The 1,667-nt window shown below is 51.6% G+C and overlaps 2 protein-coding genes across 2 annotated transcripts; both read left to right on the top strand.

The window, feature by feature from the left end:
• On the top strand, positions 1–570 carry N656DRAFT_785136 (uncharacterized protein; the record flags this gene model as incomplete). The annotated part of the gene is made up of 1 exon (XM_064816313.1): positions 1–570. A coding segment is annotated over exon 1 (229 nt), but the record flags the coding sequence as incomplete, so codon positions are not given.
• A 260-nt stretch (positions 571–830) lies between these two features.
• N656DRAFT_849318 (uncharacterized protein) lies at positions 831–1,667 on the top strand. The gene is made up of 2 exons (XM_064819337.1): positions 831–1,299; positions 1,355–1,667. The coding sequence occupies exons 1-2, from the start codon at positions 1,222–1,224 to the stop codon at positions 1,466–1,468; spliced, it is 192 nt and encodes a 63-aa protein (XP_064665223.1). The 5' UTR covers positions 831–1,221; the 3' UTR covers positions 1,469–1,667.

The following is a 1,667-nucleotide window of genomic DNA, read 5'->3' as shown; positions in this document are numbered from 1 at the left end:
TGTGCGCAAACGCTGATAAGATCAAATGTTCGCCAAAACGGGCATCGCGGGCCATGTTGTCAGTATTAGCAATCTAGAGTTTTCAGCCCCCCAAAGTTGTGATGTCGCCATTGCTTTGGCTTCGCCAGGTGCCAAGGCGCACGTTTCCCCAACTCAGAACCGTGGAGGCGCCCTTTCCTTGGGGTACCCGTGCATCTTGGGACTCCTCAGCTCATCCCCTTCTTCTTTCCATACATCCTCCACAAAATCCATAACCTGACTATACCCCAACTCAGGATACGTAACCTGCGGCGGGCCGTACAATAGCCCAGGAGTCCGTCAGGACTCCTGGGCCCTGAATCAAGCAATCATAAGATACGTCAGACAGTGAAGGACAGTTCACCGCCTTCCTGATTAGCCTACGACAGTATCACTCTTCCCACCCATCGCCGAGCACACCGCCTACTTAGGTAAGTTAGCTACATATCCAAGCTCTGTTTGCTCCAAGAACTGTAACCTATCTCCTGCCCACCGTTTTATACACCGCCTTTTACACCGCCTACTTCACTTAGCCATCCTCTTTATGTTTTGTTTATCGCCTCAATACTACCTACCCGGTCAATCCACTACACTTTGGCAGCCCTCGTTGGGATGGAGATCGGCCTATCCGTTGGCTTAAGAGTAGTTCCTAAGTATTATTAATCCTACTCCGACAATAGTAAAGAAGCAGTGAGTTACAAAAGAGAAAATAGTGATACCAGTGTGGAAGCAAGGAGATTGATGTAGATAGATAAGATAAGGTTGTGGCCTAGCGCATGCCCCCAACCTCACCTTGGTTCTTCTAAACCAAGGTCCTCGAGAGGGCAACTTTCTCTCGCCATCTACTGTACAGTACAAACTCGGCCGGCCGGGCCCCCTGAAGGTTGCAAACCCTGCCTGCACCCTCTGCTCTCACACTACGCTTGTAAGACGCTTCACCGCGTTCCTGATGGGCCTAGAACAATACCAGTCTTCTCACCAACCGCCTAGCACACCGTCTACCTAGATTGGCCATTCTGAGTATCCTTGCCCACCGTCTTCGTACTGTCTTCCTTGTTGGGTTTTGACTGTAACTGTCTCCTGCCCACCGCCTTTACACCGCCTACTTAACCTAGCTGTCTTTACACGTATTGTTCACTGACCGCCCAAGTACCACCTAACTTACCAAGCTCCACACCACCACGACACTTCCGAAATGTGTAGATGGGTTGGAACAAGGATGGAACTGCAAATGTAGCTGCCGCACAGGCCAATGTACTCGTGGACATGTCACACGACAGTGTAAAGAGAGAAAGATCGTGGAGCAGCCGCGGCTGGGCACAGGGCTGTCGTCTAGTACCTCGTCGAGCAGCAGGCCGATAAGGAGGCGAAGGATAATGAGGACCGGAGGCCGCTCTACCATACCGCCGCGGCCGGGCACACGGCCACCGTCCAGTACCTCATCATGTAGGAGGCCGAGCTATTGAACTAAGAAATCATAGGCACCAGGACTCAAATTCATCTAAACCACCTCTCCACCCACTTCCTGACGATTGAAGTCTCATTGTGTGTGAGATTGTAGCCTCCACAAAGCGAGACGGCGTTCATCAGCAACGGAAGCCAAGGGTGTCAGCGATAGAAGCAGCAGTAGCACAATGCCACATCACGTC

Source organism: Canariomyces notabilis (genome assembly GCF_033297395.1).
Source record: "Canariomyces notabilis strain CBS 508.74 unplaced genomic scaffold N656scaffold_40, whole genome shotgun sequence".
NCBI classification, from domain to species: domain Eukaryota; kingdom Fungi; phylum Ascomycota; class Sordariomycetes; order Sordariales; family Chaetomiaceae; genus Canariomyces; species Canariomyces notabilis.
The sequence above is the reverse complement of the archived record's forward strand: the minus strand, read 5'-3'. Positions and strand labels throughout refer to the sequence as shown.